The following is a 25,485-nucleotide window of genomic DNA, read 5'->3' on the forward strand; positions in this document are numbered from 1 at the left end:
TAGAGAGCTTTCCATGATTCGTAAAGTTCACATGCATCTTGTGCAAAACCCCCAGAGTTTAGGGAGATGTTGCGAAATTTGCCATTTTAAGGAAGTACTACGAGGGGATTTAGGATTTGATTGGGGATCAAGTTAAGGATTAGAGAGTTCTAAAGTGTAGCATGGACAATCAAACTCTTGATACACGATTTGAAAATAACCAAAAGGGCGACTGATTGCTTGATTTAAAGGAAGATTCAAAGTGTTCTGGGTATAATATTGTAATTTGTAGTACAACTCTATAGTCTTTATTCCCATTAGTTTACAAGTAAAAGCAGTCTGTGCTCCATTTCTAGTGACTTGTCCGAAAACTACTTCAGCTTTCTAAACAACATTTGAAATTATTGAAACTCTGAACGTACCATTATTTTCAAGTCAACAAAAGTTATATAGCCGGGGCTATGTTTGGATATTTACAATCGATAAGCAAAATTTCGTTGACAAACTTACCAACTGCTATTAAAATTCAGCTATGTATGACGAGTGATCATGTTCTACTGAAAAAAGGGAGCGTACACTTTCTTTCCTCCATACTAGTAACAATCAAGCTGAAAGAAATGGTTCTGTTGAGGTTGATTCTCCCATGACACTAATTGGACGCATCCACGGAGGCTGATAAGCATTGAGAGTGCTGTCATGGTTGGCTTGTGTTCGACCTTCCGCTTCATCAAGTTCATCATTCTCCATTGCGCTCTGACCGCAAATTATAAACAACAAATAGAGTATAATCAGATTTTGCAGAAATTAACTATTCATCTCAAAGTTAGCAGAAAACAGTTCATTAGGAGAACTTTGATGTTTGGGTTATAATGAACTGCACCAACAAGTAACGAAGGCAGCTGCGAAAGAAATTTGGGATATCTTACTGCATATTACACTACCATGAAAGAGGTGTACATAAATTTCAGATCTATGCTTACCTGAATTGCGTAATTCTCAAATGCTGGAAGAAACCGCATCTTGCAGTACTCATTAAACAATATTGTAAGCAATAAAAGAGAGATTGTTGCGATTGAAGCTCCAGGCTTGGATTTCAGCCCAAAAAGACCAATCATAGTAATTTGCATGAGCACAATAGTGATTAATATAAAGTGATGAATGCATGGCCAGTACTGTCCATGTGTCTCGTATACGATCTCATAAACGTCTTGCATCTGCAGATTGAATTTTAAAACATCAGAGCAAGTAAATTTATTCAACACAAAACGTGGATCTGCAGAGTGAATATTTGAGAACTTATTAAGTAAATTTATCAGCAATTCTCCAATTTATAATGGCGTGGCAGCATATGCATATATCCCTAATAAATACGCTACATTTGGCAGTGAGATCATCTCTTTGTAAGAGAAATTATAGTAAACAATAGATAGAAATGAGCGAAATTGTCCCCCACGATGCTGAGACATTAGTGTGGAAAAAGGCAAAAAAAAATATAGTATAAAAATACATAGTATACCTAATCACTTAAAAAATAAAGTAAAAGTTGCACAAAAAAAACAAATTACACTATTTACTAAATTGCTAAAATGCAAAGTCAAGCTAAAATTGATCTGATGAAATATTTTATCTAAGAATAATTTTGGAAGTGGGTGGGTTTATAACTAAATGGGGGAAAAGCTTTGGTTTACAGGCAAATAACCCTTTATGGAAGTGCGTCTGTACTAAAATAAATGCCTAGGGTTAGGGTTAGTAGGATTAAAATTAATTTCATAGAATGTTGAGTCTAAAAATGATATTGGATATAGGTAGATTTAAAAGCAAATGGGGTAAATTTTGGATTTGTTGGAGAAACCCTCTTTGGAAGTGGGTTGGCTTAAAAATAAAAAGGATTAAAAAAAACCTTTGGATTTCCAGCCAAAAATCTTTCTGGAAGTGTGAGCCCTACAGCTGTTCCAAGGGCAAAAAAAAAACAAGTAAGACTTTGCGGTTGGTGTTTTTTAAAAATTAATGGGGATAAACCTTTGTTTATAGAAAAAACAAACTCTGGAAGTGGGTTGGTTAAAAAACAAATGAGGGCAAAACTAATATGCCTTCTGTACTGTCTATAGCATGCTAAATTACCCTCTTTCACTAGATCTACTGCCACCATTTTCATGCTTCATTTTAATAATATTACTTGACATTGTGCAATAAAGTTACATAAAAAACATTTGTATATTTAGAGGAATACAAAAACGGCCTTAAAATAACAGCAGCAATAATCACCAAGTAGAAGAAAAAAGAAGGGAACACACGAGAGGACTTTAAGATAACCAAATAAATAAATGGCAGCATATTGGATAAACTAACCTGGTTGACGTATACTGCATATCCCAGTATAAAATAAACAATAAGAAAAGGAAGCAATAGTGGAGCAATTACTGCATAAACCATTCCAATCAATATTGCAAGTGATACTATCGGAACAACCCTATAATATGGGAAACCGAATAGAAATGGATCCTGCATTGTGTTTCGACCATAAGTATGGGACCTTATGAAATGCCAAAGAAGTAATCCAAGTTGCAAAGCTTCCAGTGAGAACCCTGATAATCCATCAGTCAGGATGTATGTGATGAAGAAATGTGACTGTCAAAAGGGCATACCAACAATGAGACTCCAATTTGAAATGCCAACTAAAATGAACAAACAACTGAACAAAGATGAATCCGGTTAAGGACATGAAAGGAATATAAAGTGTACTAATCAGGTCATGACACAAGCTTGGTCGTATAACTGGAAGCAGTGTCAAAAAATAAGAAAATAGAAAAGTAATGCAAAAACAACTCAAACTTGAAGCAAAAGGAAGCATAAACTTTGAAGAAAGGAAGTATAAGCTTTGAAGCAAGCATAAGCTTTATGAACTCTCATTTTTTAATAAAGAAACTTAATACTATGAGTTTATGACAAAGAGGATTGAAACAATATAGAACTTTTTAAGATGATGCAGTATGTATCCATAACTTAATGAAATTGGATAACAGTAAACATTTCTAGCATTAGCATAAAGGTTTGTATTGTGATTGATGTTTCTATCGGAAAATAGGGCGTGTAGAGATGTCTTATCAGGGAGATTGAAGCTATACTAGATGGCGGAGGTGTAAGTTTTCAGTATGACACTAGTTGCTGAATTAGTCAAGATGCTCATATCACTTGAATATGTTGAGAAAAAACATATATGGGTTTGAAAATTTATATTCAAGCTTCTATTTCAATCCAAAATGCAGGAGCGTAGTCTTCGTACAACATAATATCTTCACAGGAATAGCATAAACTTCATACTTTTAGCACTTTATCTTATAGGCTATGTAGTGCATTTTCACCTCTAAGCTTCAAAGCAAACTGAAGCACACTTTTGGCGAGCACTTTGAAGCATTGCCCGGAATTTGTGGGAGCAGAAATATAACCACTTTAAGCACCCTCAGATTTCAGAAATACACATCTAAGTGAATGGTTGTTGGTGTTAGTAGAAAAAAGAGAGCATATTGTTGACTGGTCAACCTTACTCTTCAGTCCAATCCTATGATGGTTAAAATGTCAAAACATCAATCATAAGGTAAAATATCCTAAACCCCTAGGGTAAAAATGTTCCCTGTGATTGAACTTGGGAGTGAGACATGAAACCTGCATGTCAATCATTTACAGGAAAGTTAGGCAAATTTCCTGTCATGTTTTATATTTCAATTGTGATCTAGGATATATGATGATGAAATAGATTTGATATAGAAAGGGCACATACAATACATTGAGAAGATAAAAGGGGAGCAATTTAGGAAAAAGAAAGAATTATGAGCGTAAGGGAGCATCAGTAAGCTAATCAAATAAAAAGTCACAATATCTAAAAACTTCCAAGGCTTACTTGCGCTGAAACGGCTCTCGCTAGACGGCTAGGGAAATGCTTGGGGTTTGTGAATGATTTTCCAATTTGATCCAGTAAAGACCCTGACAATACACTCAAGAAGAATACATTCCCTACTAAAAAATAGAAAACCATATTGCAAGTTTTTATCTCCTTCTTGCTCTTGGAGACACATCCTTCTAATGAAGTCATTCCAAGCATTGCATAAGGAATTAGATATATGAATCCATTAAGTATCACGCTTGGAAGATACCCTGTCAAAATAGTGCTCAACCCAGGTCTGCAGGACAGAACTGGAAATTGATTAGATCCAAATTCATATCTATTCATTCTATCACTGGAAAAGAAGATGCTTGAAAGAAACTCCTTCATATAGAATGCTCTGTTTTTCCAAAAACAGCATCACGAGTTATGAAAAATCTACAATTTCCAATATTTACTATAGACAATGTATCTGTTCATTTGAATATAGCAAATAACCATCTCCCAGTTGATGTGAATTTATCATGAGCACTCAAAGAAGAAAAGTCATCAACCTAGTACATACATAATACGTCTTTGAGCATCTAAAAGTCCAGAACTATTTTTAGTAATATATATATTAACATACAATGCTTAGACATAAGTTTAAAGTTTAACCCATCATATATTTTTTGACTCCAAGCGAAGCCCCGGCGCAATGGTAAAATCTGTTGTCATGTGACTTGTAGGTCATGGGTTCGGGTCATGGAAACAGTCTCTTGTAAAAAAAAAATGCAAAAGAATGTGCAAGGCAATAACTCATACAACAGACTCAAAGTGGTCCAACCCTCACCTCCCCAGACCCTCAGAAGGGGAGCTTCCTGCACTGGGTTGGCCTTATTTAAACATTTTTTTGACTCTGCAAAAGGAAATAGGCTTCAATCCTATAAAGTACAAAATCAATCTCTTTTCACATCAAATTATTTCGTCATTTATTTTTTAAGATACATATTTCAATGAACTCTTTCCACTAATATATTATAGCAATGAAACGGAATAAATATCTCAAGTATGTTATGTAAACAATTAATTATACTAGGCATGTAGAACGTGTATACCGAGTGTTTTAAATTGAAAACTGTGTTATAAGTTTGAAGGCACATTTGAGAAGTGTGATACATGTATTAGATGAGCATTCAAATAACTATATATGTCCATGATGTGTCCGCATGTCCAACCTGGAGACGGCTTTATTGCACAAGTGTCTGTACCACATAGCTAGTGACTTACAGATCATATGCTAATTGTATCTAGCCCATTGTTAGGGTATTGCATAGTGGTGATTAATTGGCAGAAATCTCTAATATAAACTTGGGAGATGATAGAGTATCCTCAAATATTCATCATGGTTATCAAACACAATAGTCCAATGTCCAATGTCCAATGTCCAATGTCAACTCATCTGCAAAGCCTAATCCTACAATAACATAAATAGTGTTGAATCTAACAATCAAAGAAGCTGCACTATCATAAAACTTTTGAGGAACAGAAATAGGAAATGAAGTATTCTTTAATTTGAAAGACCAAGAGTAGAATCCAAATATATACATTTTTTAACAGTTACATACTCTCGTACGAAGTATATGACTTTTAATATGAGGAATTTGCATGTGCTTTAGCTATAACGCATGAACCAACACCAAAGTGTATCATTAACAGTTCCAAATGTATTTAAAAGGTTAGACATGCAATCTTCAATTTGAGTTTCTCATCTCGAACTTTCAGTCAACTACATGAATCTTTTATTTTTCATTCGACTATATCAACGGTCATATCCTTTGAACAAACAATTATTATATTGTCTTTAATTTCCTCTAACCTTATTTAATAGGACCAATATCTAATCTTTGTTACTTTGTTAATTATTTACTTCTCACTTCCCCCATCAGGGATAACAAATTGGCATTTGTAAACATTGCCCACACCACCTCATTCAGATTCTCCTATATTGTACTTATCCTGCCTCGTACATATTGTCATCCAACTTAGAAATCGCATTCTTGTTTCTGTTGCCCTTGGACTAGGGAGTCTCCCAACTGTCTCAACATTATGACCCATGAGGTACTATCAGTGTTGTTGGCATTTTTCTAGTAAAATTTTCTTTTAGTTTCATGAGTATTCTATAATCACAGGAAAAATATGCACTTCTTTATTTTAACTTCTCTACTTCAACCATTCAGCTTTATTCTGTTAACCTACCCGCTTTAAAATGATTGATCCTTTGTGGGTCCTTCCCCCAATTTTATCTACATGACAGGCTCATTCTTCCTCATATTTTTGCCAAAGTAAACATGAAATATTTATATTCATGCTCTGCTAATTCTAAAGGAATCCTTTAAAAGTCTAAATCTTCTGATCTTCAACTTTTTGTACTCTAGAAATTATCCTTTCTCTTGTCCCATTAATTTATGGCTAATTAGAATTTAAACACCTTATAGTTTCCTCTTCCTCACACTTATATACCCTCACTTGTCTTTGGCAACACTTATGTACCCTGAAGTTTCTAAAAGTTGCACTAATACCTTAAGTTATGCAAACAAGAGAATTTTGCTATGAGTTCTCCCATGTAAGACAAACTAATTTTAGAACCATATTGTATTACTGTTAAAAAACCATAATTCCAGTTTAAACATGCCCCAATATATTTTGAAATAAAATTTGGGTGGGTTTAACAGTAAATTAGTTTCATGAGTATTCTATAATCACAGGAAAAAATGCACTTCTTTATTTTAACTTCTCTACTTCAACCATTCAGCTTTCATTCTGTTCTTGATTATAGAGTGTTAGATTAAATCTATTGGGTATTGGGTTAATGAGATGTAACATGTTAACCATGCCCCTATTTGTATGACTATATATATATCTCTCTAGTATCTGAATAAATCAATTAAGTTAGGGTTTTGCTCTCTTAATTATCTCTTTTTACATGGTATCAGAGCATGAAACCCTAACCCGATCCGGTCATCTACTACTGTCTATTTTTTGATCTGCTCTTAGTCTATGTTTAAAGAACAGATCTTTACTACTCCCTAGCTATTTGATTACTAGCTGCCTATCACTATTGTGTAACAATATCGGAAACAAATCTCTCCTACTCTTCTACATCTTCCTCTGCTGCTGCTGGTCAGACTTCTGCGCCCAAGGTAGTCTTGGGGACTATAATAAAATTGAATGGTAAAAACTATCTACTCTGGGCTCAGGCTTTCCGCATCTTCATTAGCGCTCAGAGCAAACTTCCACATCTTCTGACCTCTCCTCCACCCACCACAGATCCCACCTACATACAGTTCCTGGCTCTCGTCTGATTATTGTGTTATGACGTAGCTCCTCAACAGCACGAAACCACAGATTAGTAGCAATGTTATGTTCTTAACCATAGATTAGTACAGTGTTATGTACGGGAATGAGAAGAATATTTTTCGTGTATTTGAGATTTATGAGCGACTGTTTGCGCTCAAACAGGGAGATAGGTCAGTTTCGAAGTTTTTTGGTGAGTTAAAGGGACTGATAGACGAACTAAAAATGCATCAGCCTGTAGTAGCTAATGCGGCGACGCTGTTGGGATATCGTCGTGACTTGACAGTGTCCAAGTTTCTTTCTGGATTGCACCCTACCTTACAGTCCCAGGTGAGAGAACAGATATTGGGTGGAGATACCATCCTCTAACTGACTGCTACATTCTTCAGAGTCATGCAGATCTTTACTGATGTTTTTTCTGATACTTCTGCACCGTCTCCACCTTCAGTGGATCAGTTTGCTATGTTCTCTAGTAGAGATAGAGGCTGCGATCTTGGTCGTGATTGTGATTTTGTAGGAGGACGTGGCTCTTTTAGTGGGACATGATGATTCTGATAGGGGTTCACGTCAGTGCGGTCATTTTGGGAGAACCAATCATATTTCTGAGAAGTGCTGGAAGAAGTTTGGTCGTCCTCAATGGGCCCAAGTAGCCGATGCCGAGTCGACTCGCTCACCTATTTCTACTACTACTTCTAGTAATCCAGCTGCTACTATTCCTACTGTTCAGATCTCTCAGGCAGATTATGAGAGATTACGTCAGCTAGAGCTCTCTCAGAACAGTCATTCAGCTACTCATGCATCTTCTTTAGGTATGGATGCTTACATAGCTTCTCCTCATGAACCATGGGTACTAGATTCTGGAGCCTCATCCCATATGACTGGTATAAAGGATCATTTTGTCTCTTTACATCTTTCTGATAAGTTTTCCTCTATTCGCATCGTTGATGGTACACTTTTTCCAGTTCTTGGTACTGGAGTAGTTCATGCTACTTCCTCTTTAAAACTAACTGATGTGTTATATGCTCCTAAATTCCCCGTTAGCTTATTATCCATTAGCAAGTTTACAAAGCATAATAACTGTAAAGTCACACATTCTTTCCTTCTTATTGTGTTTTTCAGGACCTAACAACTGGGATGATAATTGGTTCGGGGCATGAGAGAGGATGTATGTACTATTTGGACGACAGTGTGCCGGGTGCTGGTCTTGTTACAGCACAGCCTGATTCTACCTTATTGTGACACTAACGTCTGGGTCATCCTTCACTACAAAAACTTAGATCGATAGTTACTATTCAGTCTTCTCTTTCTTCTTTAGGTTGTGAGTCATGTGAACTGGGTAAGCACCATCGTGCTTCTTTTCAGAGTCGTGTCGATAAACGCAGTAGTCTTGTGTTTGAGTTAGTTCATTCTGATGTATGGGGTCCTTGTCGTATTCCTTCTGTGAAGGGTTTTTGATATTTTATTATTTTTGTTGATGATTTCTCTCGCATGACTTGGCTATATTTGTTGAAAGAGATGTCCGAAGTCTCGCATGTTATTGAACTTTTTTATAATGAAATAAAAACTCAGTTCTCTACTTCTGTTCATATTTTCGTACTAATAATGCTTTGGAATACAAATTTTGTGCTCTTAATGGTATTATTCATCAAACTTCATGCTCTCACACTTCACAACAAAATGAAGTTGCTGAGAGAAAACATAGACATATTCTCGATATTGCTAGAACACTGATGATACATATGAATATTCCAAAGTACTTATGATCTGATGTTGTCCTCACTGCCTGTTATTTGATTAATCGAATATCTTCCTCTGTTCTTGATGGTTTGATACCATTCCACTGTTTTTATCCTGCTAAAAAACGTTTTTTGTGATTCCTCGAGTTTTTGGTTGTACGTATTTTATTCAGGATTTGACTGCTGGTTTGGATAAATTCTCTTAGGTCCATTAAGTGTGTTTGTTGGATACTCACGTACTCAAAAAGGGTATAGATGCTATCATCCGATCACCATGAGATATTTTGTTTCTGCTGATATTACCTTCATTGAATCTGTCCTATATTTTTCCTCTGGTTCCACTATCTCTGTCAGTCCACAGATACCACTACTTTCTACGGCTCCCACTACTATTTTGGTATCTTTTCCTGTGGCTACTGCACCAAAGTCTCTACTGACATACTCTCGCCATCCTAAAGTACATACACATGTCTCTGCTCCTGCTGACTCTTCTTCTCCAGCTGCAGGTTCGTCTCATGTCGAGCAGCATATCTCTTCTGACTTAGATGTTCCTATTACTCTTCGTAAAGGTAAACGGTCTTGCCCAAAATATCCTCCCTTTTTTGTCTCTTATGACCGTCTCACCCTATCCTTTCGTCAGTTTGCTTTGTCCTTATCCACTATATCTTTACCCAGGTCACATGAGGAAGCTTTGTTAGTACCCGTCTAGAAGCAGACTATGGATGAGGAGATGAATGCACTGCTTTCTAAAGGGACTTGGGATTTGGTCTCTCTACCTACTGGAGCGACTGTGGTTGGCTGCAGATGGGTGTATACCTTAAAATATCTTCCTGATGAGTCTGTTGATAGATATAAAGCTCGTCTGGTTGCTAAAGGATATACCCAGACATATGGTATTGATTATTTTGAGACTTTTTCTCTTGTTGCGCGTCTCAACTCCATTCGAATTCTCTTCTCTCTGGCTGTTAATCTGGATTGGAAGATGCATCAACTAGATGTGAAGAATGCTTTTCTTTATGCTGATTTGGACGATGAGGTTTATATGGAGCAACCTCCTGGGTATGTTGCTCAGGGGGAGAATATTATCTGCAGACTGAGAAAGATCATCTATGGGTTAAAATAGAGTCTTCGAGCTTGGTTTGATAAATTCAGCAAGGTTATTTTTAGTGTTGGTTTCCAACGCTGCCATTCTGATCACTCTGTCTTTTTTTGACGCACAACAACTGGTTTGGTTATTTTAGTCGTTTATGTTGATGATATTCTGCTCACTGGGAGTGACTCTGTTGTCTTAGTAGAGACTAAGGAGTATCTAAACCGTCATTTTGTCACTAAGGACATGAGAAAGCCAAAATATTTTCTTGGGATTGAAGTTGCATGTCAAAGGCATGGCCTGTTGTTGTCCCAAAGGAAGTATGTGCTAGATTTACTAGAAGAAGCATGTCTCTCGGGATGCAAACCTTCAAACACTCTAATGGAGGCAAATATTAATTTGTGACGTGATGATACCTCTCTACTAGATGTTAGACGATACAGGAGACTGATTAGTAAACTAATCTATTTGACAGTTACCAAACCTAATATTATCTTTGCAGTAGGTGTACTGAGTAGGTTTATGCACAAACTTAGATAAGTTCATTGGACAGCTGCTCTGAAGATTTTGGCATATATCAAGATAGTGTGTCTCATATTCACTACATCCTCACAACAACTTGATGATATTCTTACCAAGACTACTTCTTCAAAGGTGTTTTCTACTATATGTGACAAGCTGGGCATGGTGGATTGATATTCTTACCAAGACTACTTCTTCAAAGGTGTTTTCTACTATATGTGACAAGCTGGGCATGGTGGATATTTATGCTCCAGCTTGAGGGGGAGTGTTAGATTAAGTCTATTGGGTATTGGGTTAATGGGTTGTGACTCGTTAACCATACCCCTATTTGTATGACTATATATATATATCTCTAGTATCTGAAAAAATCAATTAAGTTAGGGTTTTGCTCTCTCAAATATCTCTTTCTACATAGATGATACCTGCAATTAGTTAGGTGGAAGACTAATACTATTGGTTAATTCAAGTAGGTTCCACAATTAAAAGTATCTTTATATCATTTAGATAATTAATATCATGCATGGGCTCAGATGAGTGAGAGGATTTGATTGGCAAGTTGCAGAGATTTCTGATAATCATGGATGTAGAGGATCTCTATTCGGATTCTCTACAATCTTGATTGTAGAGGATGCCTACAAGAGGGGCTGCTTGATTCGTGGATTGTTTTTTATACATGCTATGAATCTAGCCTTCAACCTGAGAGGACATATGTTGGAATGTAAAATTATAAACCTCAGCCCTCACCACAACTTTAGAGTTCGGTGTTTTTATAGGATTGATAGTTTATATTTTACCACGTAATGGAGATATAAACACTAAAATACAGATGTGAACCTTCACTCACACAGCGACATTTTTTTTTCAATCCTCTTTTAAGTCGTGACTGACGAGATTTGACCCTTGGTTTCTCTGATACTATGTTTGAAGTCCCGCCATTGTACCAAAAACTCTAAAGTTGTGGTAAGAGTTATAATTTTATATTATAACAGAAAGAGTTATCAGGGTACGAGGAAAAGTATCTTGAGAAAAATTCTTCATGACATAAGAAACAGATGAACGTTCAAAGATTATGGAACTTTTTTATATGTCATACGGTTTGCCTCTGTATCTCTACCTTCACCGCTTCTGATGACCACATAGGATAAGAAACCAAGATGTAATTACTGATTCAAAATGGATACCCAGCTCTGGTAATATATTATAAAGAGATACAGACAAACTGAACCGACAAATGTACAAGTGGATCATACAAGAGAAAAGAGCAGTTACATAATATAAAGAATTTTTCATTCAAAAGATAAGAAAATAAAATGCAAAGGATAGCAAACTTACATCAACTGTACAGCTCTTGCTGGAGGGAACCACTTCTTTAATTTCTCAAACTGTACAATTCCTTGAACTGCAGTAACAGGAATGGCAAAGAAAACTATAAGCAGAAATGATGCTACAAAAACTGCAATTTTGTTAAGCACCAAGAGACGATAAGGAATTGCCAAATTGTTCCACAAGACATTTCTTGGTTCTGGGGCAAATTCTGTGATCCATAGGAGTGGATGCACATGCTGTTGTGTCTGAGCAGCTAAAGCAGCACCCCATCGTGATTTAAATGATACAAAAGCAGCAGGCAACTCCTGCAAATAGTTCAATTTAACCCACATTTCATTCAATTGCAACAGCTTGCAAATGAACAGCTTCTTAGTATATCTATATCACTCAAAACAACATGTGGCATAGATGCTTCTACCATGAAGCCGTGCTTCTACCATGAAGCCGTGTCATACACTTATCACAGAGGTATCATGATTGCTGAACACTTCTCATGAAGTTATAGAACACGACACCTGTAAATGTGCCATTGCTCTTTGAAATATGTTATTTAAAACTTTTTACCAGTCTCATCAACATACTCATATCCATGCCACCCTGGGTATAATATCATAATAATGATAAGGTGCTTTCAATCAGCTAACACACAAGGTATCAACCCATGCATTCAAATCCTACGACCGCCAGCAGCAACAAAGTCAGACGTTTCAAACTAACACAGCTAGCTATTAATAATAAAGGGAATAAGAAATCATTGGACTTGTCAAAATTCCATATTAAAGCCCTTTCCACTGAGGGTTCATGAGAGTTTCTCAGAAAGAAAAATGGATGTTTCAGTTTATCAGACAATAGTCACGATCAAGAAAAATCAGTACGTTGAGGAACATCGAGCCATTGGAGTTATGCACAAGAAGTATTAAATGGATTATGGTTGAAACGTTAATCTAAAGAATAGTACATATGATAAAAATATAATACTACAAAACATAAGGTTCGCAAAATTTTAATGAACCTTTAATGATTGAAGGATAAAAAAAGAATACCTTTCGTTTAAGAATGTTTTCACATTGTAAGAAGCGAATCTTTTGACATACTTCTTGAAGCTCTTTCTCATTCACCCCTATGTCTTCAGTATTCAATTGGAATATATCAAAAATAGAGCCTTTACTTCGCTTCTCCACTGCAATTTGCCGTAATTTTTGTATCCTTCTTTCAATTGAAGATGCCTGATCCTGCACATATTAATCTCTATTAGCCCTTATAAAGAATGATGTGAAGTAGAAACAATTAATGCTTTACAGTTCTACATGCTAGTTTTCCTTAATTGTGATGCTTTACTAAAATCCCAACAGATGATAAATGGAGAAGTTCACACTTTCTGTTTCTACCCATAAAAAGAGACAACAAACAACAATAACAAAGCATTTATATCAAGCTTTTGCAATGAGCTACATGAACATACAGCTCAGCTAAGGGACGGGAATAAGACTAATTACCTACATAGATCAACAAATACAGTTCATGCTAATGAGTATTAAGTAACTGGGTCATATTAAATGGATAGTAAAATAAATTCAACACTGTAGGTGTGATACGCAAAGATTTTACTTCTGTAGAACATTGATAGCAGGGTCACAAGGGGGAGAAAAGTAAGGTGTGTAGTATTTAATTTTCACAAAAAAGTAACTTTAAAGTAAGAAAAGATCGTGCATGCAAACAAGAACACCATTCAGGCAGCGATCATACACTAGAATAAAAACTGTCTTTGGGGAAAAAATTATAACTTCCATTTGGACCCTTTCTGAAACTCAACTTCCAGGGGCAAAAAGATGAAACTCGCCAGATTGTCAAGGACATTAATTTGTGTTCATAACCACTAGAAATCAGCTTAAAGAAGAATACAAAGAAATAAGATGATATAGAAGTATTGCGCCATACCAAAGTTACAAATATTTATGTCCACTTGTGAAACCAAAACTTGTGTTCAGTATAAACATAACTAAAAAAAAGAAACAAAAAAAGAACTACTTCAGAAGAAGAATGTTGAATATCAAAATGTAGTATCAGCACCTTTCTTCACTCTTCAAAATGTAATATTAAGCATCCTTGTTTAACAAAGTCAACATTGCATTGTTGTTCACACATTATCAGGGACTACAATACTTGGAACTGAGAGGGGCCTAAATGTGACCAGGTAGCGGATCCGCATGCGATGAAATCCTCTGAGTACTGGAAATTGAGTCAGGCCCACTATTGACAAGAGGACCACAAACTCGGCATGGCTAGCTAAACAGTCACATCTCTTGGAACCTAAAGAAGGTTATTGACTCACACAAATAACATGAATCCGTAACCTTTGTGTATGATTCAGTCTAAGCAACATAGTTGCAAATTAAGTTACTACAGAGCATTAAGTTAGAACCATAAAAGTGAAAAGATAGTCTGCCTTCAAAGTATAGATAAAAAATTTAAGTTGAGAAAATTGAAGAAATACAACTCAGCATACTCAGTAGAACAGTACACGTACCCATAATTCCTCAACATATTTTCCTTCGTATACCATTTGATAAGATTGATAAGTATAAGGATGATGCTTGGAGAAGAAATGTTCAACAGAACATCCACGAGCCTTATGCTCTGTACAAATAGGAACACCTCGAACTAGCACGGTGAACTGATCAGGTCGATGCCTCTGGTTAGCTATGTGCTGAATTCTTCTATGTAAAACCCCTTTATACTCCTGAAGTCAAAACGTAAGAAAATATACATCGAAACAGTTAAAATAAACTATAAATTTCATAAATTCTTAATGACAAAGGTGCAAGTCACAAAACCACTTAAATTTTCATCATAAAATGCTTAAGAGGATGAACATCATGAATAGTAAAATTACTCAATCAGACAATGCAACATGTGCTTCTAAGTATCAGTGCAGGAAACTGCCTATGGGTTGCTCACTTCAGTACTCTCTCTATGTATTTAGGGGTGTTTCAGATGTGTTCTTAGGTAACTGCAAAGGAGTTGGTCTAAAATCACATCATCTGACAGATGCTTCACATTGTTGAACATTATGTCCATGGACTAAAACAATTATACATAAAAAAAATCATGTGATTTGAATATAACCAACAGAATGGCCTATTCTGAAAGCATGGTTTAAGGCATCATAGTTGCATGGTATTCCCATGAATCTTTATAGATTAATATCTTAAGATTTGGAGATCATGAAAAATAATGCTGGGAAGGTATTGTAACCCCTATTAGAGTAGCTGAATATGATGCACATTCACAGAACACTATAACATTTCAGCATCTCCATTAACTGCCATGACAAAAAAGGACAAAGGTAGAAAGACTCTGAACGACGCTCATGTTTGAGTGAGAATGGACAATAAGACCACCTAGGTAAGCACAGGAAAGTTGAACCATATATAGGATGATAGGATAATGAAAGAAAACAAAAGAGGATGGCCATCGCTGAAGTGATATTACATATATTGTATAATAGAAAGCTAGATGGATTTAAAGAATATTCCAGGAATCTTTGTCTACTACTAAACTTTGCTATATTGCTTCTTTTTTCCCTTTCATATGGAGAATCTGCCAGTGGTCAGGTTGAGGCCATGTTTGACCAATTTGGGAAATGTTCAGCTAAATCTGTTTCTGCTTTGCTTTGTTCCACGTGTGTCATCGATCAAGATAGGACCATAAACAACTCTCATTAACTTTTTCTTTCCCTCAGTATCCTTCATTGCAATTAAAGATGTTTGACTTAGTGTCCATGAATCTTTTCCCTCCATTGTCTTTTGTAGAAAAATGATTTGCACTCTCTTAATTAATACATGTCAAGCATTTAACACTGAGGCAATTCTTCAATTCCCCCCAAAAAAAAGTTATTACACAGGTGTTAGGGGATTAATTTTCAATTTTTCCTTGAACGTGAGGGTCATCTTCCCTTCATAGAGGTAAAGAATCAGTGAATATCTTAGCCAGCCACCTTTCTTCATATTTATTATAAACGGTTCATGATTTCAACTGAGAAGAGTGTAAAAAAAGTGGATGGTCAAAAAAAATGTTGCTTGAACAATGAACATTACATTCATAACTAAGAGCACTGCATGTTTACAAACTTATGCCCTTCATACACAACCTAGAACTTCTCTTACAGAAGAGGACCTGCTACTAATAGTATATAAAAGAAAATAGGCCAGAGTTTCTCCGATGACTTTGCAACAAGACAATCCTAAACAGGTAGAAAGGATTGAAGAAGTCAAGGATGCCAGGAAAGAACAGTGTTAGCTGGAAACAGGTGTAATGGTCAGTGTCAGATACTGAATACGAACATTCGATTACTCTAGTTCCAAATAACAGATTCAACCACCTGACCTTGAGTTTGCAGACATGTTATTTTCATGTACCATCTTCAATAAGACTAATAACAAATTCCATCTTTTCCCAAAATAATATGAAACAGCAATGTCTGAAAGTCCCTACTAGCATAGATGTTGAGACCTACTGCCTAACCAGAATGAACCTGCACCAGGTTAGCGATTACAAACTACCATGATAAATGAATTTGAAATCTCCATATACACATGCAGTCTTTATATATGTCTATGAATCTATTTTTGCCAAAAAGCGCGAAAACTTTTCCTATACTGAAAACAATCTGTAACTTAAATGCTGTACAATGATATGAGAAGATAGGTCAGAAACTCACGATGTATAGCAAATAAAGTACATAAAATGAGATAAAGCATAAGCATGAAAAATGCACCCAGAGCCTGCAAGAAGTTTAAAAAGAAACATCCAATTTAGCAACAGAAGTAAATATTCTTCAAAGTCCATAAAAAATAGGTGCCATAATCATACAACGAGAGTTAGGATAACTGATCAACAAGATGATGTAAGATAGTAAAATTTAATAGGAAACACCATAATGGATCAATCAGAGCAGTGTAGTTCCTTTTGTCTGGCCGCCTACTTCTTACACCAGCAATTAAATATTGTATGGTAGAAAGCTAGATATGTTTAGAAAAATTCCAAGAATCTTTAGGCTAAACGTTTCCATGATATTCCTACTGTGGCCTTTGTGTGGAAAATCTGGCCGTCGATTCCTTTTGTGTTGTATCGAGGCGCCTTTCGACCAATTTGGTCCAATTGGAACAAATTTGTCATCTTTAACTCATGGATGAATCATCAATAAAATTTTGAAAAAGAGACCCTTCAAGAACTTCCTATTTCCCTTCTAAATCTTGATTGCAATTATTTCACTTCCTCGTGCTTTGTGTGATCCAAATAATTCTTTGTAAACTTTTCATTCCCTCAATGTCCATAGTGATTAATTTGCTGTATCATACCTAGTACATCTTACTAGTAGATGTTACACTATTTTTATGATTATTCCATATTATTCTTGGGAGAGTCGCTAGGTATTATTTTCCATTTAGGATGTTAGCACCGTATAGATTAGTTATCCATGTTTGGATCTTCCTGAGAAATTTCAGCACTGCTCTTAATTGCAGAATCCAAAGAGGAATTCCTATTTCAATTGGGTGTTTTTAGCCCTTTCTTTGAAAAGGTTTTGGCAGGGGACCAAAAGTTTGTTCAATATCAAAATTCCAATTATGTTGAAAACTGTTCTCGACATGGAAATATTGGTTATTATATAAAAAACGCCCTAGCTATAGCATACTGTCATACTAATATCACATTCATTATTGGCAAAACAGTAGCTATGCAAAAACCTGATAAAAATTTTCAAAAAAACATTGAAGTTGATAAACAGTCAATAATTACTTGATGAGACTGTCAAACTCAGGCTTGTTTGGCAACTCATCTACTAAATTAGATAAGGCCACTAACTTGGATAAGGGAATTGTGTTTGGCAAAAGCTCGTAGAAGATTGGACTATCTTTTTTAGTTCAAGAATGAGGCCCTTATCGAGGTTATCTTTGGACCACCTCCGCCTTGGTTCAATCCTAACCCGGTTAAGACCGTAACTAGATTAGTGTGAAGTTGCCAAACACACCCTGAGTCTTCTTGCAATTAAATTTTTTAAATTGATCTTAGTTACTTATAAAGAGCGTGAACATTGTTTGGTAATGGATAATTCTATGTGCAAAAATATGCTTTCTTGTTTGTATACTCATTTCAAGATGCCACTGATGCATCAAAAATTGTATTTTTGCTTTTAATAAATTGTCATTTAGAGAATTAGACTATTGAAGGGGGAACAGTTCACTACCTATAATTGGACCAGATGAAGTATGTTTTGTTTCTGCAGGAAGACTGAGAACTGCAGCATGGATACAATCATAAAGGAAACAACTGTCGAACAATATATACTTATATACTTTTGTTCTAGAGATAAAGTAACCATGTATTTACATAAAAGCTTCAATTTGCATAGAAGTAGCATCCACCTGTTAGATCCTCTTTCCACATTAGAAATCGTAAAATGATCCACATGAGATGAGACTTCATTCATAGATAAGTCTTCCGGACTGGTATAATTTACTGGTACAAGAATCACCAGCCCGATGAAAGAGCAGACCGAAAAAAATTTGATGCTGTGTATAGATCAATTATCATAATTAGGAAAGTGCAGTAGGTTCAAAGTAAGAAAAACTTAGAAAAATCATAGACAAGAGAGAGATAAACATGAAAAGAAGATCGTCCATTTCGATTAAATAGAAATATAAAAAGACCAAGTGAACATACACTCTACAGAAGCATATATATCTACTATAAAAAGAGATCTAAATATCATTAATCATCAAAGTAAACTGAACTTATACATTCTTTCCGTTGGACTAATTATTGAATGTTGGTTGAAGTTCATTTGATCGTCCTTCAACATCAGTTTTCTTTTCATTGGAGAGTGCACTGCGATATAGAAAGGCTAGGATGTGATCAACATCAATCCATTTGAATTATGTGCCTTCTGAAGCAAGGCCTAGTTCCCAAACAAGAGCTTAAACAGAGAAACTGGTAACTTCTACTACTACCTTTGGTAACCTCCACTACTGCCTGTCACCATTTGGTCGCAATGTGAAAGAGAATATTGATTACTTTTCATCAAAAAGCCACACTGTTCAGGGCATAAGTATAAGATGTATAAGGCTACAAATATAATGTGTATGCTTTTAGAATTTTTCACAACACAATCGTGTTCATATCCTTATGTCATAAGCTTTTCATATGATAGTAATCAACTGAGGCAAATTAGTTTTCCCTCTATGTCCTGTCAAACTTGCTTGTTTTATATTTCTGTACCAAGATTTTCAGGGTGTTTTAGTTAATGTTCTTCAATCCATTGTATTAATCTATAAAGGAATCTATCTATTAATAGATACAATATATCTATCACCGTAATACCATAGACTAAAGCATCCACCACTAGTTGCATGCATGACAAGTAGGAGATGTTTTAGTCTACCATTATTATTAATTACTTCGAATGTTGCAATCTATTACTATTGTTCTTTTGCAAGGAATATCTGTGTTACCAATTGTTTGCAATGGTTGCAAATCTATTTACTATTATACCATTGGCTTAGTTGCAGTTTGATGCCCCAAAGTTCCACCCATTACCCAAAGTTCCTTTTTGCCCGTTTGATATACAATGTTTTGGAAAATAGAACTTTGAGAAGCTCTCTTGGGCCATTGTTTATTTTTTGTTTAAATCAGATCATGTGCTTAAGCGTGACCTGGTTTGGATTTTATACCCTGTAATCATTATAAATGTCCTTGAAATGGGAGCAAATTTGCCAAACACCAGTCACACATCTTGTTTTGGATGTCCACAGCAACTTTCCCACACACTTCAGGGGCGTTATAATGACTAAAGGAGTATTAGAAGTCAAATCAGATAACTTATTAAAGCAATCCCCAAATGAAGGGTACCAAAGTTCAATGTTCTGAAACTCTGGGGTATCAGATCTAAAAGTAAACTTTAGGGTATCAAAGTTCAAAATAGATGAAACTCTACGGTACCAAAGTGCAACTAAGCCTTATTCTTTTTGAAATAATGTATATCTTATCTACTATTAAATCTGCATTGCTGTTATTATATTAATTAGAAATAGTATCTATCCTATTAATTTTTTGGGATGGATGCATATCAATCGCTATTCTTATTATTGTTAGAATCAATATCTATGTTATTAACTATGTCTCTCTTTACCACATGCTCATCATCTCTTCACCCCTATCAAACTTTCACCAATTGATTTGCTTCATTAATTTCCCATTTCACCTTGAGCCATATCTTTGTTGAATTCCTGTTAAGCTACAAACGCTCAGTTAGTTAATGCCTCAAAACCATTAGGTGAGTTTGGATAGAGTTCTTTAAGAGGGGAGGGAAAGGAATAGGGAGGTTAGGATGTTAGCTATCCAAGTATTGTGTTTGTTTACAAATATTAATTAGCAAGGGGAATGTAGGGGAGGGTTAAAAACAAGCAAAGCCACTCATTTTCCACCCTCCTAAAGTGGATGGACTGGGAGGGGAGGATTGAATTTAAGTCAAAATTTCTCAACATTCCAGTATTGTCCTCAGAGAAATAAAGAATGCTTATATGTATTATTTCTTCAAAATGATATATTATTCATGTAGATTTCCTTCCATTTTCATTCTCTACTCTAAACAAACAAACATTATAGTATATTCTCTCTTCTCCTTCTCGTCTATCCGAACACAATTAACTCCATTCCATCACCTCCCTTTCCGTTTCCTCCCCTTGGGATTACCTCAATCATTTCCCTCCCATATCACGTTGTACACAAAAAAATAAGGCCCCGTTTGGCAAAGGGTTAAGGAAGAGGGATTAAGGAGAAGGATTAACATAGTTAGCCGGCCCATTCAATAATCTGAAGGACTAAATTATTAACCTGTTATAAAAGTTTTATCTTAACCCTTATGATCATTTGTAGTGTTTGAGAATAACAAGGATTTTGACTATTTCCTTTATAATTAGAAAGGTTAACTCTTAATCCTTCTAAATAGGAGTATTAGTAAACTCATTATTTTAAGGGGTTAACTCATTTTAGTCCCTCTAGAGGGGTTAGTTTAACCCTTCTATATTTTTTATTTTTATGTTTGACAAATTATGGAGGGTTAACTTACTTTAACCCTTGTATAGATTTTATGTGTTTGACAGGTTAAGAAGGGGTTATCACTTAACCCTTTGCCAAACGATACCAATGGTTTTTTTTTAATATTTGTTCCCTAAATGTTTTTTTATTTTTAACAAGTCCCTCAAATCTCAAATATTTTAAAGTCCCCCAAAATATATAAGTATTCTTAAATAAGTCCCCAATCTCGTATATATTTTTAAATAGGTCGGTCATATAAGTTCTCTTAAATAAGTCTCTACAAGTTAAAAATGGTTAACTCTAGATTAACTAAACTAGCTTTTCCCTCATCTTCTCTATATAGTTACGCCTGATACATACCTGCGCCTTAGTGCAATAAAGACTTCTCAACAAATAAAAAGCATGGGGAGGGGGAGAGAGAGAGAGAGAGAGAGAGAGAGAGAGAGAGAGAGAGAGAGAGAGAGGGAGGGGGGAGAGAGAGAGAGAGAGAGAGAGAGAGAGAGAGAGAGAGAGAGAGAGGAGTTTCACGGGGAAAATGTCTAGGAAGAGTAGGGTAAAACATGCAAGATTAATGGAATTTAGTTAACTTCGAGTTAAGTTAATAGTTTTTAGAGCTTTTTGTTTTTAGGTCCATTTGTTTACGTAGCTTTATCTTTAAACCCAAGTATTATAAGTTGTATCTTTAAACCCAACTTTCTTTTTGTATTTATCTTTAAACCCAATTCCTTAAACCCAATTTCCTTATATAGGGGACCCACATATGAGAGTATTATATTTTAGAATTGGGTTTAAAGATAAATACAAAAAAAAAAGTTGGGTTTAAAGATACACCTAATAATTGTTGGGTTTAAAGATAAAGCTAGGTAAACAAATGGACCTACAAACAAAAGCAGACTAATTGAAGAGAACTTATAACATTTGGAGGACTTATTGAAAATAAGTGAGTTTATGGGGGCTTCGTCAAGAATACTTATAGATGTGGGCACTTCGTTAAAATATTTTAAAATATTTGAGATTTGGCCAAAATAACGACAGAATAAGGATTAGCTAAACATCCCATTCTAAAATCAAACTATGAACGATTCAAAAACCTCCAGTTTCGCCCCCTTACCCAAACTTGAACAGCCGAAGCACGACGAGCGCATCGAGGCCACATCGCTGAAGAATCTCGTCCTCAGAAACCCTAATCGCGCGGTAGATCCAAGAGATTGACGGCCGAAGCCTATTCAGCGAGAATCTCCGATCGAGAGGGAGGTCCTCCTCCGCCGCCATCCGCCGCGGGAAGTACACCGGAGCTGTGCACGGCTGCTTCTTGAGGACGCCGAAGAGGGAGAGGACGACGATGGCGAGGCCTATGTTGATCCCCGCTGAGGTTAGCAACTCCTCGGCGTTCATTTGATTTTGATTTCTTCCAAGTTTTTAGGGGGGGAAAGTTGGAATTTTTAATTTTTTGTTTAGGGGAAGGAAGAAGAGAGTGAGGGTGTGCTGTTATCGAGGGTCATTTGTGAATACATGGTGAGGACGTGAGTGGCGAGAAGTTGTCGGTTGTGATTTTGGAATTGTTCGTGGGAGCAGGATTAGTTAATGATGTAGAAAGAGGTTATTGTATCGAAAGTAGGGTCATTTTGACACGTGTGGGGCACGTGGGGTTCTGCATGAGAGCGCGAGGGACGTAACGGCTAATCTCGTGTCGTCGTTTTGGACTGGGAAAAGATTATTTATAGTAAATAATTTTGTGACTAAATAAAACGTTTATGATTAATCTAATATCATTTTTAAAGCACAATATTTAATTAATACATTAATCAGTAAATAAAAATCTTTAGGAATAAAAGGAAACATGATAGTACATCATTCATCAATTTTAAAATTGGTGTTGGTGGTACACATAAATTTATCGTTTTCCCCCTATATAACTCCATATGATTTCTTTCCTCTTGCAAAGAGATCGGGTGATTCTTCTGTATGGTATGAACCAATCGATGATCAGATGTTATGCGATTTGATCTAATATTTTAAAGTTTTGTGTGAAAGCTTCCTATATAATGAATTTACAATGAGAACACTTTTGTCACGTGCAAAGACATGAACACTAAAGAGTCAGTTTGATATTGTTTTTTTTAAGTTGTTTCTGCTTAGGGGCTATTTGGTTCGTTTTTTAACTCGGTGGAAAAGTTTTACACCGCCTCCACATCAGACTTTTCGTGGCCACGTAGGATATAAGATTTCTGTCGGGTTTTTTTCCCATCTTTGGTTTGCTAGGGGTGAAGAAGGAAAACTCGGTGAAAATCGCCGTCACATCAGATTTTTTTCTCTCCCCCAATTCATTCCTCAACCTCGTGAAATCGACGAAAACTACAGCCACGTCAGCTTTTTGCCATATAAACAAAAGTTTTCCCTTTTTTTTCCATACGAACCAAACACAAGAAAAATAAATACATTGATTTCCCACCATTTTTTTGTGCGAACCAAAGCGAAACAATCTATTTCTTGGAAAAGTTTGGAAAACTCAAAACTTGTGTTTTTATACATGGAAATGCATTTCCCTATATCTAAGAAACGAACCAAACAACCCCTTATTAAAAAAAAGTCAATAATGATATTTGGTAAATTTTGTGAGAACTATCCCGAAAAAATCTATTTTTTGTACCATATATACTCTCTAGCTTTTGATAATATTATCTTATCTGTTCTTCAAGTGTCTTGTCTATATTGGTATAATTTCATTTATAATGATCTTTTAGGGCAATTTACCAAACATCGATCATAACTGCTTGCTTTGGAAGGAGCTTATGATATTAAGAGATGTTAGGGGTAGTCGCTCAGCGTGACTGCCCACTGACACTCACGTTCTTATGCAGCCCTTTTATTCTATTTATTTGTTTTTGCTAAATTTAAAGTTTATATAGATTAGGTATAATTCACAAAACATCCTCTAGTTTACCATTTTATGAGATAAGCCCCCGTAACTTTAAAAACATCACGGAAAGCCCTTTCATTTCGGCATGTTTTAGATACCCCTAACGTTTAAAATGTCACCAGAACACCCTTAAGTTTAAAATGTCCGTAAAACCCCTTAAGTTTGGGTTGTTTCGAAAAAACAAAAGCTCCTTTAAGTCTAGTCGGTTTTACATATCCCCTATAAAGTTCAAACTGCCATTAAAACCACCTTAAGTTTGGGTTATTTTAAAAAAAACTCCTCAAATATTTTCAAGTTTTTAACCATCCAATCATGGTGTCAGATGAACTGTGAAAATATCAAAATCCATACTTCAAATTGACAAAGTAATTATGTAATTAAATTATTTAATCAATAATTAAATTAATAGCCCTAACTTAAGGAGTGTTGTGAAAATTACCCTTATAATTTATTAAAAAGGCCTGGGAAATATTATTTCTATTAGGATATTTACTCATTTGGAATCACGTATTTTTTGCATACACAGTCAAATCTAACATGTTAGCTGGGAGTCATCTGACAAAACATAATGGGATCAAATGAAATTTTTAACTTTGGGGGAGGGGGTGGTTATCTCAACATAAGGGGGATTAAAATAAAATTTGCAAACTTCAAAGGGTTATCTCAAAAAAGATCAAATCTAAAATTTTCACATGCATATTTTCAACCTTTATTATATATTCTCTTGTACAAAGAGCGTATCATAAAAGAACTCTTATAATAGGTTAGAAATATTTAAATATGCTTAAATGAATAGAAACACTTACGGTAGGTTTGAAATATTAAAGGCTTTTTTTCCAATATTTGGCCCAAATCTTTCATATTTTAAAATTAAGCCACCAAATCTTTAAGCATTTTGAAACAAGTCCTCCAAATATTTCAGTATTTTAAAAGTAGTCTCCCAAATCTTCATATCTAAAGTTATTCTCCAAATATGTTAAGTGTTTTGAAATTAGTCTCTCATATCTTTCAGGCTGATGCTAGCTAGAGGGACTAATTTTTAGCGGACTAACCTCAAAATATAAAAACTTAGGGGATAATTTCAAAAACTCATGTACATATAATGGAGACTACGTGCATTCAAAATAAAGAGATGTGAAGAACTAAATTCAAAATCTACAACACATGGGAGAGATTGGGGGATTAATATCGAAAACCTCCAAAAATTTAGGGTTAATTTCACACCCCTCAACTTGGGGGTATTGCAAATAACCCTCCTTGATTTTGTTTATTTCACTTAGGCCTCCTAAATTATGGGGTCTCGCAAAATCCTCCTTATACTTTACCTTATCTCATATAACCCCATTGCCTGTAATTTTTCCAAGAAAAAAAAAATTCTTGGGAGAAAAAACTCAAATTTTTGGGGAAGGGAATATGTTGCACGTAAATGACAAGCTAGCGACAAAGTTTGAGAGTTTTTTCGCTCAAAAACATTTTAGTTATTTGCAAATTACATGAAGGTGGGGTTGTGTGAAATAAGATAAAGTTCAGGGGCTTTTGTAAGACACTCAATGTTTAGGAGGGTTATGTGAGATAAATAAAGTTTAAAAAGGTTAATGTG

General features: G+C 35.5%; 1 protein-coding gene across 1 annotated transcript; it reads right to left on the reverse strand.

Annotated features, from left to right (window-relative positions):
* On the reverse strand, positions 226–22,534 carry LOC109848096 (CSC1-like protein At3g54510). The gene is made up of 10 exons (XM_020417416.1): positions 22,077–22,534; positions 18,295–18,441; positions 16,590–16,653; positions 14,397–14,609; positions 12,913–13,101; positions 11,876–12,174; positions 3,878–4,157; positions 2,329–2,607; positions 960–1,193; positions 226–732 (listed from the first exon to the last, which is right to left on the reverse strand). Exons 1-10 carry the CDS (start codon positions 22,358–22,360, stop codon positions 583–585), a joined length of 2,139 nt encoding a protein of 712 aa, XP_020273005.1. The 5' UTR covers positions 22,361–22,534; the 3' UTR covers positions 226–582.

This window comes from Asparagus officinalis, chromosome 7 (assembly GCF_001876935.1).
Source record: "Asparagus officinalis chromosome 7, Aspof.V1, whole genome shotgun sequence".
Lineage (NCBI taxonomy): Eukaryota > Viridiplantae > Streptophyta > Magnoliopsida > Asparagales > Asparagaceae > Asparagus > Asparagus officinalis.